At 43.1% G+C, this 12,523-nt stretch overlaps 1 protein-coding gene across 1 annotated transcript; it reads left to right on the top strand.

The window, feature by feature from the left end:
- Positions 1-2,009: 2,009 nt before the first annotated feature.
- Positions 2,010-2,963, top strand: LOC143817824 (odorant receptor 131-2-like). The gene has a single exon (XM_077299288.1). It carries the CDS (start codon positions 2,043-2,045, stop codon positions 2,961-2,963), a length of 921 nt encoding a protein of 306 aa, XP_077155403.1. The 5' UTR covers positions 2,010-2,042.
- The last annotated feature ends 9,560 nt before the right edge of the window (positions 2,964-12,523 follow it).

Raw genomic sequence — 12,523 nt, 5'->3', positions numbered from 1 at the left:
TAGAGTCTGGAGTATGAATACAGTAAATTTCTTATTGTTTGTGTAATTGTATGTGGCTGCTACCCAGTCTAGGTCTAGGTAGCTGCTCCAGTACCTGGAATGGAAATTGGGATACTGAGTGTCTGACTTCAGTGATGTGGTAGTGGAAGCCAAGTCTTGCCTCACCGGATGGTCGACATGTAGCTGGCTGACGTGTTGGGTGGTTTCACCAACATATAAGAGGCCACCGTGGCATTTGACAACATAGATCTCGAGATTAGAGTCTCAGATAAAGTAACCTTTAATGGGATATGATTTGCACGTCCGATAGTGTGTGACCTTTTTGGCTTTGATGACGTTGGAGCAGGCTGTGTAATTAAGACAAGACAATGTGCCCATCCTGGTATTAAGAGTTGAGTGGGTTGAGTGAGTTAAACGTTGAGTGGGTTGTTTTTATGTTCTGCCTATTTCTGCCCGCACCAATTGGTCCGTCATGTCGTAGGGTGTTTTTGCGCACATAAGGGCTGGGGATTTAAAGGCTTCAATTCTGGGATAAGCTCTTGTAAGTAATGGCCAATGTTTATGGATGATCGTGTGGCATTATGGTCTGGTAGGGGTGTATAAATGTTATCAAGCACGGTTTATTGATCTAGAGAGGTTGAGATGGTGTGGTGGGAACCATCTCTTGGTCCTGTTTAAGGAGTCTGATTGCTCCACATGTGACATACGCTTCTATACTGCCCAGGCGCGGACGTTCCCCCTCTACCGTAGCAACCTCTTCCCTCTTCGCCACGCAACAACCATAGTGACCCTTCGTCAATGGGCGGCACTAGCTATGACGCACTTATATTCAGGCGTCAGACACCACAGATTTTAAAAACCTACATTCACATGACAAAAATCGCAAGACAAGCCAGACCTAGGTGCGAGAGCTCCTCTACTCAACTCTCCCCACAGGTATTTAATGCTTATGTGGTGCCTTTCACAGATTGACCCCCATGCCAGCCAACAAACACCCCTTATACTCTAACTATAAACCACAGCTAGGATTTTCTAACAGTGGGCTGAGGTCTTCTAACAAGTGTGCTGAGTCTGACGTAACCTCCATCCTTGCCTCCATGAACGTTGTGCTGTCATTAGTGTCAGTACACACTGCCACATTGGTACATTCCTCCTCTTTTATCTTCCCACAGTGAGATGTCTGTTAAACCATCTTAGAAAATATTCTCCACTTGTTAACCTTTTGAGCTACAAGGGAATGTGCACTTATTATTTATTGTTGTATACTTGATGTGCTCTTTTGGCATGTTCTCTATATATTGTGGACAGAACCACAGACATGTACATATTGTATATACTGTATACAATGTATTATTTCATGCACTAACTGCTATTATCGTTTATGTACATGGCACTTATTTTGTGTTTTTCCTCCTTCGCCAGCGACATTGTGAACAAGACTCAGGAATGGTCGAAATGTTAATTTATATCTCTTGCATTTTTCCTGCATGTTCACGCATATCTACCTCTCGTCTGCAATTGGAATAAAACTTGCAGCATTTTTGGTGAATTCGGTGCAGTCAGAGGTCCTTACCAGAATACACTCCTAGGTCTACAATGTGCTGACGTTAGGTCATATACAGGAGTGCCCTATTTGGAAACAGCCGCTATAAGCCAGAATAATGAGCTGCTCTATGAGAGTCCTTTCTGGCAAACTTGAGCCATCCATCCTGGCAAAAGAAGCATGTCTTGGCAAAATAAGCTGTTTTTTCAGGTGCTCGGAGATGATTCCACAACAATCGGCTACTCCTTTAAGACCTTTTCTCATGTTATGCCTCTGTAACACCTCTGAGATGAAGGAAGCTATTATGGCAACCAAATATTAGCCCATACTACCATATTTCCTATGAATTGTAGGAATGTCAATTTGGTTAAAAGAAGGTTCGGCACAAGAGAAGTCAGATATTTATGAATTCTTCATATCTGAAAAGCTTAATCTTGTCACTTTCTTGTTTCCTATCAGTGTTAGATCCCATAGAAGAATTGCCGTCATCCAGTTTCCAATGGTGAATTTTACATCTATCCCTAGGAATGATTCCGCAACGTCCATTTATACTGAATTGGTTGATGCCGTCACCCGAACTGTTCTTGCTGCTTTCACTCTTCTATTCTTCACCTTCTTCCTGTACATCATCTCTGTTCTTCTGAAGGTCTTCTTCTCCAATCCTCACATCTGGGAGAAGTCTCGTTACATCCTCTTTGTCCACATGCTCATCAATGATACATTGTATCTGGCTCTTGGAAATTTCCTTCTATTGTTTACCATTTATTCTGTATCCCTCCCCGTGCCAGTATGTTTCACGCTACACACCTTGGCCGCTTGCTCCTTTCGAGTGACTCCATACAACCTGGCCGTCATGTCTCTAGAACGTTACGTAGCCATATGTTTCCCCTTAAGACATCTAGAGTTTTGCACGGCAAAAAAAGCTCGTTCTATAATTCTCGTAATCTGGGTCATAGGAGTTTGTCCGAGTATTGCCGACCTGACTGTGATAATGTACTCGATTAAAAAAAGTTTTTTGTCATTGTATGTGGCTTGTGATGCTTCACTATTGGCTTTAACTCCCCACCAAAATGTAATTAAGGCCATCATCAATTTCTCCAGCTTCGCCGTGGTCGCATTAATCATTGCATTTACTTACATTCAAGTAATGCTGGTTGCCAGGAAGATCGGATCTGGTGGGTCATCCGCCCTTAAAGCCAGAAAAACTGTGATGCTCCACGCCTGCCAGCTCATATTATGTATGTTCTCCTTCATCTCCACCATCACCGAGAACCTATTTATCAAATATATTAGATACTTAATCACCTCAAACTTTCTTATATTCACGTGTTTGCCAAGGCTTCTTAGTCCAGTCATTTATGGGGTAAGAGATGAAGTTTTTCGTAAATATATCAAGAAATTATACTTAATAAAATACTGAATTTATTGGAAGAGAAGAACTTGTGTCTGACATTCATTATGAGGTTTCCAAAACTATAGTTTCATTTAATAAACTGATGTATAAATCCCCACGACTCTGTTATTTTTGTGCTTGAGCAGTCTAGAACAAAATGTATAAGTCCTTCACTAGAGCATCTACTGCTTGGATCTAATCAACTCGTCCGTCTACTGCCTATAACTTCAGATAATATTTACTTCTCAGGAGATTTCCAAGGTGAAAAAAAAACATAAACTCCTGGGGCAGAACTGCATAGTGTGACCGCTCTTACAGTACAGAGCTCTATAGTGTGACCGCTCTTACAGTACAGAGCTCTATAGTGTGACCGCTCTTACAGTACAGAGCTCTATAGTGTGACCGCTCTTACAGTACAGAGCTCTATAGTGTGACCGCTCTTACAGTACAGATCTCTATAGTGTGACCGCTCTTACAGTACACAGCTCTATAGTGTGACCGCTCTTACAGTACAGAGCTCTATAGTGTGACCGCTCTTACAGTATAGAGCTCTATAGTGTGACCGCTCTTACAGTATAGAGCTCTATAGTGTGACCGCTCTTACAGTATAGAGCTCTATAGTGTGACCGCTCTTACAGTATAGAGCTCTATAGTGTGACCGCTCTTACAATACACAGCTCTATAGTGTGACCGCTCTTACAGTACAGAGCTCTATAGTGTGACCGCTCTTACAGTACAGAGCTCTATAGTGTGACCGCTCTTACAGTACAGATCTCTATAGTGTGACCGCTCTTACAGTACACAGCTCTATAGTGTGACCGCTCTTACAGTACAGAGCTCTATAGTGTGACCGCTCTTACAGTATAGAGCTCTATAGTGTGACCGCTCTTACAGTATAGAGCTCTATAGTGTGACCGCTCTTACAGTATAGAGCTCTATAGTGTGACCGCTCTTACAGTATAGAGCTCTATAGTGTGACTGCTCTTACAATACACAGCTCTATAGTGTGACCGCTCTTACAGTACAGAGCTCTATAGTGTGACCGCTCTTACAGTACAGAGCTCTATAGTGTGACCGCTCTTACAGTACAGAGCTCTGTAGTGTGACCGCTCTTACAGTACAGAGCTCTATAGTGTGATCGCTCTTACAGTATAGAGCTCTATAGTGTGACCGCTCTTACAGTACAGCGCTCTATAGTGTGACCGCTCTTACAGAACAGAGCTCTATAGTGTGACCGCTCTTACAGTACAGAGCTCTATAGTGTGACCGCTCTTACAGTACAGAGCTCTATAGTGTGACCGCTCTTACAGTATAGAGCTCTATAGTGTGACCGCTCTTACAGTACAGAGCTCTATAGTGTGACCGCTCTTACAGTACAGAACAGAGCTCTATAGTGTGACCTCTCTTACAGTACAGAGCTCTATAGTCTGATCGCTCTTACAGTACAGAGCTCTATAGTGTGATCGCTCTTACAGTACAGAGCTCTATAGTGTGACCGTTCTTACAGTACAGGACAGAGCTCTATAGTGTGACCGCTCTTACAGTACAGAGCTCTATAGTGTGACCGCTCTTACAGTACAGAGCTCTATAGTGTGACCACTCTTACAGTACAGAGCTCTATAGTGTGACCGTTCTTACAGTACAGAGCTCTATAGTGTGACCGCTCTTACAGTACAGAGCTCTATAGTGTGACCGCTCTTACAGTACAGAGCTCTATAGTGTGAGCGCTCTTACAGTACAGAGCTCTATAGTGTGACCTCTCTTACAGTTCATAGCTCTATAGTGTGACCGCTCTTACAGTACAGAGCTCTATAGTGTGACCGCTCTTACAGTACAGAGCTCTATAGTGTGACCGCTCTTACAGTACAGAGCTCTATAGTGTGACCGCTCTTACAGTACAGAGCTCTATAGTGTGACCGCTCTTACAGTACAGAGCTCTATAGTGTGACCGCTCCTACAGTACAGAGCTCTATAGTGTGACCGCTCTTATAGTACAGATCTCTATAGTGTGACCGCTCTTACAGTACAGAGCTCTATAGTGTGACCGCTCTTACAGTACAGAGCTCTATAGTGGGACCGCTCTTACAGTACAGAGCTCTATAATGTGACCGCTCTTACAGTACAGAGCTCTATAGTGTGACCGCTCTTACAGTACAGAGCTCTATAGTGTGACCGCTCTTACAGTACAGAGCTCTATAGTGTGACCGCTCTTATAGTACAGATCTCTATAGTGTGACCGCTCTTACAGTACAGAGCTCTATAGTGTGACCGCTCTTACAGTACAGAGCTCTATAGTGGGACCGCTCTTACAGTACAGAGCTCTATAATGTGACCGCTCTTACAGTACAGAGCTCTATAGTGTGACCGCTCTTACAGTACAGAGCTCTATAGTGTGACCGCTCTTACAGTACAGAGCTCTATAGTGTGACTGCTCTTACAGTACAGAGCTCTATAGTGTGACCGCTCTTATAGTACAGATCTCTATAGTGTAACCGCTCTTACAGTACAGAGCTCTATAGTGTGACCGTTCTTACAGTACAGAGCTCTATAGTGTGACCGCTCTTATAGTACAGATCTCTATAGTGTGACCGCTCTTACAGTACAGAGCTCTATAGTGTGACCGCTCTTACAGTACAGAGCTCTATAGTGTGACCGCTCTTACAGTACAGAGCTCTATAGTGTGACTGCTCTTACAGTACAGAGCTCTATAGTGTGACCGCTCTTACAGTACAGAGCTCTATAGTGTGACTGCTCTTACAGTACAGAGCTCTATAGTGTGACCGCTCTTACAGTACAGAGCTCTATAGTGTGACCACTCTTACAGTACAGAGCTCTATAGTGTGACCGCTCTTACAGTACAGAGCTCTATAGTGTGACCGCTCTTATAGTACAGAGCTCTATAGTGTGACCGCTAGTGATAAGCGACTACTAAAATACTCGGGTGCTCGTTGCTCGGGTTGAGCAGATTGGAATACTCGGGTACTCCGCCAGAACAACGAGCCCAATGTAAGTCTATGGGAGACCCGAGTATTTTTACCGCGATCCCCCCCGGGGGTCCTTTTAAGTTCTAAAAACGTCTGAAAATGATGGAGATGCTGCTCAAATGACACAGGGACATCATGGGCATCACCCCTGGAATCATTCCTGACTCCTAGTTCAGAGCTTTAATAATTTTTTTACAAGATTCATGCCATTTTTCCTGGTGCTACAAAAAATACACTATAACGAAACCAAAACGGATTTTGCTGGGAAATATGTCAAGGTCCATCCTTTGCAGGTTAATGACTTGCCTGTATGGCCAAATATTTAACCCCAGACATAAAATTTTCTCCCCCACTTAGGCTTAGTTCAGACGCAGCGTTTTTGAAGCATTTTTCAACTTTAACATTGCTTTCAACCACTACAAACGCATTCACTGGGAACTGTCATTGTAACATGTAACCCCCCTAGCTGGCCATGTGGTGTGTGGCACATAAGCAGACCCATCTTGTTTCATTTATGAAGGAGGGACTCTTAAAGTCACAGAGCCTATTTTTACTGGTGCATTAGGCGGCATTAATCTTCTTAAAGGGCCATTATTAAACAGTGGGTCTCCTAAGATGTTGTAGCCTATGCTGTGAGTGGATGGGCTGCCAAGAATTACAATGCACCACAATACCCCTTTCATAAGATGTCCAGGGGAGACTCCGGAAACAATGTTGCAATGAATGCAAGGCCTGCCCTGCTACCAATTCATGTGCACCCCAATAAGCCTTTGAACCCACATACTGGATGGCCCCATGAAAATCCACTTCACAATATGCATTTTGTGCTCTGTACTCCTTTGTTTTACACATTGGCAGCAAGGCCAGCCCTGCTGCATAGTCATATGCACCCCATTACGAACCCACATTCTAATAAGATTATGCTAATGTTCTATGGAGACCGATGACGTGAGTCAGAATGACGACAAACACGGTATCACAGTTCAAGATACATATATATTGTAGGAAGATGAACTTCAGATGACTGATGCAAACTGATATTAGAAGTACAGACCGAGGGTACAAGTACAAGTCCAGCAATGCCGTATCCAGAGGTCAGAGCCTGGGCAGGCTCCTAGCAGAGGTGGGTGCAGAGCAGGTGAAGAGTAGCAGAGTCTTTCCGGTGGTACGTAGATCCAGAAGCAAGCGGGGTATCCCGAGGAGTAGAAGAAACAAGCAGGTTGCAAGTCCTTGAGCTTGGCTGCAAGTGAGATACAAGATACACAAGCAAGGTATAGTGTGCAGAGTTCCTTTATATATGCAGCAGACAGGAAACAAGGAGTATCAGACAGGAAACAAAATGGCCCCCATGAAGCCAGCCACTCCATCTTGGGTAAGGGCGGAATCCAACAGAACTAAGGGCAAGAACAGACAAAAACAGGTATGCAGGTCTCAGTCCTTACACACATACTGGATGGGCCCATGAAAATCCACTTCACAATATGCATTTTGTACTCCCGTACTCCTTTGTTTTACACATTGGCAGCAAGGCCAGCCCTGCTGCATAGTCATATGCACCCCATTACACCTTGGAACCCACATACTGGATGTGCCCATGAAAACCCACTCGTACTTTTTAATGGTATGATGGTTCCCTCTTTGCAGAATTATTTACAGGAGAATTTGCCAATTTTATTTGCAATGTTTTTAACACTAAGGTTCAGATACGGCTTTAAATAAGGCTAAGGCTAGTTTCACGTTTGCGTTTAAATCCGCAGCGTTTAAAACACATCCGCAAGTGGTTGAAAAAACGCATGTAAACGTGCACAAACGCGGCGTCTTTTAGACGCATGCGGTTAAAAAAACGCCGCGTTTGTACGCGTTACATGCGTTTTTTTCCTACGTTTGCGCTATTATATCCGCATGCATTTTATATTCCTATATTTATCATTAGGGACGCATGCGTTTTTATTTGTTCGCGTTTTGCCGCGTTTTACGACGCATGCGTCTGCACATGTTTTTCTTGTGGAACGCATGCATTCACGAACGCAAGTGCTTGTGAACGCATGTGTTTATGTAGACAGCAATGCATTTTTTTGCCGCAATCGACCGCATGCGTTTCCAGGCGGCAAATTGACACCTCTAAAAATTACTACATGTTGCTTTTCCGCGCCAAGCCGCAAACGACGAAAAAACACATGCATCGTCAAACGCGGCAAAACGCGAACAAACAAAACCGCATGCGTTTTTAATGTTAAATATAGAAATACAAAACGCATGCGGATCTATGTGGCACAAACGCTGCGCAAATGTGAAACCAGCCTAATACTTGCAATACAGTGCAATTTTATTGCAAACTACAAAATTCAAGGAATAGTATGATTGAATAGTGTGCGTGCATATGCGTTTGTATATGTTAACATACAAAGGTTAATAAGTACATATAAGGATTAAATACATATAGTGATTACGTACACTGTGTTCCAAATGATTCTGCACACAGAGTTTAGCAGTGATAAGGATAGAATTTTTTTGTTTGTCATTTAAACTCATTGATGGTGATGTGTGTCAGGGCTCTTTATATCACTGAAAGCAATTGCAGATACCTGTGCACATTAGTTTGGCCGGTGTGTCCAAATAAAGGCAAGACTACTTAAGAAGGCTGTTCCACATTATTAAGCAGCCTACATTTTGGGCCAAAACGGGAAAGAAAAAGGATGTGTCGGCTGCTGAGAAGCAACAAATTGTGGAGTATTTGGGTCAGGCATGACTACAATCAACATTGCCAAGACACTTCATCGTGATCATCGCGCAATCAAGAAGTATGTAGCTGATTCCCAGCACACACGTGTGCGTGCTGATAAAGAAAAATTGAGGACTCTTTCCAACAGGCAATTGCGTTAGGTTAAAAGAGCAGCTGCAAAAATGCCTTGTCATAGCAGCAGACAAGTTTTTGAAGCTGCAGGTGCCTCCAACATCCCCAGAACAACAAGATGCAGGGTCCTTCAGAGGTTTGCAGCTGTGCGTAAGCCATCCTGTCGACCACCTCTATCCACTGCACACAAGCAGAAATGGCTCCAGTGGGCCAAACGATACATGAAGACTGACTTCCAAACTGTTTTGTTCACCGATGAGTGCCGTGCAACGCTCGATGGTCCAAATGGATAGAGTAGAGGATGGCTGGTGATGGACACCCCATGAAAACACGGCTAAGGCGCCAACAAGGAGGAGGTTGAGTAATGTTTTGGGCTGGAATCATGGTTAGAGAGATTGTCGGCCCCTTTATGATCCCTGAAGGGGTAAAGATGAACTCCATAATCTATGTGGAGTTTCTAAAACAACACTTCCTGCCATGGTTCAAGAGGAAGAACCGTGCTTTCCGCAGCAAGATCATTTTCATGCATGATAATGCACCGTCTCATGCTGCAAAAAACAAATCTGCATCTCTGGCTGCTATGGGCATAAAAGAGGACAAACTTCTGGTGTGGCCACCATCTTCCCCTGACGTCAACCCCATTGAGAACCTCTGGAGCATCATCAAAAGGAGTGTCTATGATGGCGGGAGGCAGTTCACATCTAAGCAACAGCTCTGGGAGGGGATTCTGTCCACATGCAAAACAATTGAAGCAGAAACCATCCAAAAACTGACAAATTCAATGGACGAGAGCGTTCAGAAGCTTCTTTCGGACAAGGGGTCCTACGTGTAAATGTAACATCACCTAGAATAAAGTTTTCACTTGAAAATTGATGGATTTAATTTTGTAATAAGCTGATAATGCTTATAACTTCACAATTGACCATTTTTTTTGTTTAAAATTAAAAAAAAAGGTTGAAAACTCTGCTGTGCATAATAATTTGGAACATGCATTTTGAGTGTTTATTTTTTTTTAAAAAGATACTGTTTTCATAGGCAGTTTGTTCCAAAACATTGCAATTATACGAGAATAGTAGATGACTGGAAAATAACAATGACTGCAATTAAGATAGGTAATTTAGAGAAAGTATGAGGAAATATTATTTGCATAATAATTTGGAACACAGTGTATATATGAAGATTAGCTACATACAGTATAATTACATCATCCACAAGAGGCTTTTAAACATCATCCGTCTGGAATATCAGAGAAGCAACACCAAGACAGAGAACCCCTGGGAGATTACCTACACTGCATGGTCATCCCCAAATATGCATGTATCAGCAACTATACATGTACAGGTACCCCAGTTTTGGCATCTGTCTTAGACATGTTTCTCTGGTCTTATATAGTGATTTACACTATGTAGTAACTCTAGTTTCACCCAGCCCTTCAAGTGGCCAGCTTTCAAGGTTGTATGAAACTGAGATATCATGAAGTCATCAGACGAGGGGCCATAAATCCCTAGAATATAAAAGCCACAAGGATTTAGATCAAACCACCACAGCTAGAGTTTCAGTAAACCTTAATGTTTTACAATGACAAACAGCAAACATATAGAGGCTTAGAACTGTTTGTGAAGTGAATAAACAAACATTTCTCAAGATTGTGTCACTTTGAGCATTGTTTATCACATTTGTAAATGTTTTACAAGATATGCAGCTATGTGAATGCATTCAGTATACAGTATTTTAATCCGGGTTCCAAATCGCCATTTGTATGTTCGCCATTTGTACATTTTAGGCAGCTAAAGTTATCGCTCTCAAGGAGAGAAACTAATATGGTCGACAAATAAATTTTTTTAATGAACTAGTGAGCCAAACTAACAGCATTGCTTTATCAAATTTATATGAAGTGTATTGTGTCCAATGTGAGCAACCAGACAAAACAAAAAGGAGCTTTTCAAGTGAGCTCTTTAAGGTACACAAATGTTATGAAGAGTTTGCCAACAAGAATGTGGTTTCACCAATGGGGGGTACAATTTTTAAAACTATACTATTGCCATCACAGCCCCCCTTGCTCAAAATTCTGTGGCCTGTAAAAGTACAGAACACATTCACCCAGGTCATGTCATTGGAGATAAGGAAGAGACATTGCAGGAAACAGAGTTAAGAAGTAGGCCCAATGTAGGTGTGTGGGTCTCTGAGAATTATAATGGAGGGCATGAGCTGACAAACTGTTCCCCAATGTGGGGTCTTTTTTGGACTAAATAAAATATTGTGCCATCACAGTCCCCTTGCCCAAAATTCACCGTACAGAGCATGTTCACCCTGGTGATCTAGTAGCAGGTAAAGGACACATTGCAGGAGACAGAGTTAAGAAGTAGGCCCAATGTAATGTCATGCCCAATTCCCCAATGTGGGGTCCTTTTTTGAATAAGTAAAATAGTGGCATCACAGCCCCCTTGCCCAAAATTCACTATACAGAGCACGTTCACCCTGGTGATCTAGTGGCAGGTGAAGGACACATTGCAGGAGACAGAGTTAAGAAGTAGGCCCAATGCAATGTAATGTCCAATTCCCCAAAATTCACCAGCCTATAACAGTACAGAGCACGTTCGCCCTGGTCATCTAGTGGTTCTCGATGATGAGGATGAGGATAAGGAGGAGGATAACCACAAACAGACTAAATCTGGAAGCATTCACCCATGTGTGGTTGTGAAGAGGCGCATGAAAGTACATCTCCCCAAAAGAGATAATGTATTTGAGGTTATGTTTTGCTGTTTTCACTTGGTGGTGTACAGACGTCTTTCCCAATCCAGCCCTTGTTCATTTTTATAAGTCAGCCTGTCAGCATTTTCAGTTGACAGGTGGATGCGCTTATCCGTTATAATTCCACCAGCGGCACTAAAAACGCGCTTTGACAGAACACTAGCAGCAGGGCAGGCCAGGACCTCCAAGGCGCAGAGAGCCAGTTCATGCCACGTGTCCAGCTTGGATACCCAATAATTAAAAGGCACAGAGGAATCACGGAGGACGTTTGTACGATCTGCAAGGTACTCCCTCAACATCTTCAGAAACATTGCACTTCTTGTGACAGCACCACGTGCCTCTGTGCTGCCACGATGGGAGGGTCTGAGAAAACGGTCCCAGAACTTTACCATTGTTCCCCTGCCTGAGCTGGATTGTACTTCTGTCTATCTCGCTTGGACTCCTTGGTTGTACAACAAACTCTGACATCTGCTGCCAGCGTTTTCACATGTGAATTTTCTAAGTAATTCCTCTAAAAGGGCCTTCTGGTACTGCAACATTTTAGTACACCTCTCTGCCTCAGGCAGAAGAGATTGAAAGTTCTCCTTGTAGCATGGGTCTAGAAGTGTCACCAACCAGTAACGAGTGTCACCCAAAATTTTTATAATGCGAGGGTCACGTTAAATGCAGTGCAACATAAAGTCAGCCATGCGTGCCAGACTGCTAACAGGCAAGACTTCCGTGTCCTCACAAACAGGACGACTGACCATGCTGTCCTCCTCCTCCTCCTCTGTCAGGTCAGGCTCTGCACATAACAACTGAAGAATGGGCATGGATGTCTGATATTTGTGCAGGTTTCCAAGACTTTGAGGACACTACAAAGATGATGAGTGACAATGATGCCATAGTCAGTGCAATTATCCCGCTTCTGTGCCTACATAAACAGTTACTGCTTACAGTTAAACATGAAGCTTTGCATGCAGAGCAGCTGGGGATGGAGGAAGACATAAGAGATTGTA

Source organism: Ranitomeya variabilis, chromosome 3 (genome assembly GCF_051348905.1).
Source record: "Ranitomeya variabilis isolate aRanVar5 chromosome 3, aRanVar5.hap1, whole genome shotgun sequence".
Classification (NCBI taxonomy): domain Eukaryota; kingdom Metazoa; phylum Chordata; class Amphibia; order Anura; family Dendrobatidae; genus Ranitomeya; species Ranitomeya variabilis.
This window is presented reverse-complemented; position numbering and strand designations above follow the sequence as displayed.

Excerpts from the sequence above, each read along its gene's own strand:
- LOC143817824 (XM_077299288.1), top strand. The coding sequence starts at position 2,043 with ATGGTGAATTTTACATCTATCCCTAGGAATGATTCCGCAACGTCCATT.